The following is a 1,763-nucleotide window of genomic DNA, read 5'->3' as shown; positions in this document are numbered from 1 at the left end:
GGGGGGGGGGCCAAAAATAAAGATGAGAGTCCTGCCGAACCCCCCCTCAAAATGGGGGGGTCCCCAGAGTCCCCCCCCGAGCTGTGAGTACCTTGTAAAACATGTCCCTCAGGTCGTCCTTGGGGCTCACCCAGGACGCGACGGCGTCGCAGAAGAAGATGAAATCCTGGGAGTTTGAGGTGGAGGGGGGCAGGAAAATGGGGAGAAATTAAAGGGGGACACGCACATCAACGGGAGGGTGAAGTAGGGGGGATGCAGAGGGCCCCCCCTTGACCCCCCAGTTTTGGCTGGACCCGCCAAAATCACCCCGTCAGAAGGTTTGAGTTCCTGCTCGCCCCCAGCTCAGGGGCAGCCCCCAGCCCCACCCCAAAATGAGGTGCCCACCCCTCAAAACACCCTTGGGGACCACCCGAGGCCCCGGGGACCCCCCTACCTGCACAACCCCCCCGGGGTTCACCCCGATCATGACACAGATCCCCCGGAAGGCCGAGTCCTTCTCCTCGTTGTCGCGGATGTTCCGGAGCGACGTGCACCTTGAGGGGGGGGGAAACTGAGGTTCAGAGCCCCTCACCCCGAAATTTTGGGGGCTGTCAGGGATCCCTAAAAGCCCCCCCCTCCCCCAGACTCACCAGGGCCGGATAAACTGCTGCAGCATCGGGGCCACCTCCTGAGGGCACACGAAGCCGAGGCGCCCGATGGTGATGGCTGGGGAGAGATTGAGGGTTTGGGGGGGGGAGGATTTTGGGGGAGAATCCCCAGTACCCAACAGGTTGAGGGGGGGGTCCCTCTGCGCCCCCTCAGCCCTCACCTGTGTTCTCCAGGAGGGTTTTGGGGGTGTTGGGGCGGTTGATGATCTCCACGAGGTTGGTGAGGACCATCTGCACGTAGGGTTGCATTTCTGCTCCTGGGGGGTAAAAACAAGGGGGGGGGGGCTCAGGTGAGATTTGGAGGGGGCTGGGGGAGGTTCAGGTGAGTTTTTGGGGGGGTCTCAGCCCGGTTTTTGGCGGGTCTCACCCATCTGCATGCAGATCTCCCCGATGGCCCAGGTCGCGTTGTTGCAGACGGAGATGAACTCGGGGTTCAGGTTGGTGCCCAGGATGGGCATGAATTCAGCTGGGGAAGGGGGACACAGGTGAGCCCAGAAACCCCTCCCCCAACCTTGGAAGGGTGTCCCCCCCTCGAGGACCCCCAAAACCCACCGATACAGGGCTTGACGTGCACGAAACAGGCCTTGGTGAGGTCGCCCAGGAGGGCGAAGGAGCTTTGCCGCACCTCGGGCATCGTGTCCTGTGGGGACGAGGGCGGTTCAGGGGGGGTCCTGCTGCCCCACCGAGGGATTTGGGGGGGTCGTGGGGGGTCCCCCCCTCACCTGCATGCACTGGAAAAGCAGCGTCATGATGTTGGAACGGGCCACCAGCTGCTCCACGTGGCCACCGAGCCCCTCGGCGAGGCCGCTCAGCAGGTCCAGGGCCACGATCATAAAATCCTTGTCGGGGGCTTCGTATTGCTCGGGGTGCTGGTTGTACATCTGGGGGGGGGGGGACAGGGGGGGTTGGCACCCCGGGGGTCCCCAAAACGCCACGAGAGGGAGGGAGGGGGGCTCACCATGGCCTGGGCCAGGGTTTTCTGGACCAGGGTGACGCAGCGCTGGTAGACGGGCTCGCAGTAGGGCAGGAACCCGCTCTGCAGGGCCGTGGCCACCGAGGACAGGCACTGGGGGGACACCCCAAAACAGGTCAAGCACCCCCAAAACAAGATGTGTC

At 63.9% G+C, this 1,763-nt stretch overlaps 1 protein-coding gene across 1 annotated transcript; it reads right to left on the bottom strand.

The window, feature by feature from the left end:
• Nucleotides 1–46: 46 nt before the first annotated feature.
• Nucleotides 47–1,713, bottom strand: LOC113942362 (transportin-2-like; the record flags this gene model as incomplete). The annotated part of the gene is made up of 8 exons (XM_027633504.1): nucleotides 47–166; nucleotides 434–533; nucleotides 630–705; nucleotides 809–904; nucleotides 1,015–1,113; nucleotides 1,200–1,287; nucleotides 1,370–1,528; nucleotides 1,606–1,713. Coding segments are annotated over 8 exons (846 nt in total), but the record flags the coding sequence as incomplete, so codon positions are not given.
• Nucleotides 1,714–1,763: the final 50 nt, after the last annotated feature.

Source organism: Corapipo altera, unplaced genomic scaffold (assembly GCF_003945725.1).
Source record: "Corapipo altera isolate COAL_440 unplaced genomic scaffold, ASM394572v1 59381, whole genome shotgun sequence".
In the NCBI taxonomy this organism is placed as follows: domain Eukaryota; kingdom Metazoa; phylum Chordata; class Aves; order Passeriformes; family Pipridae; genus Corapipo; species Corapipo altera.
This window is presented reverse-complemented; position numbering and strand designations above follow the sequence as displayed.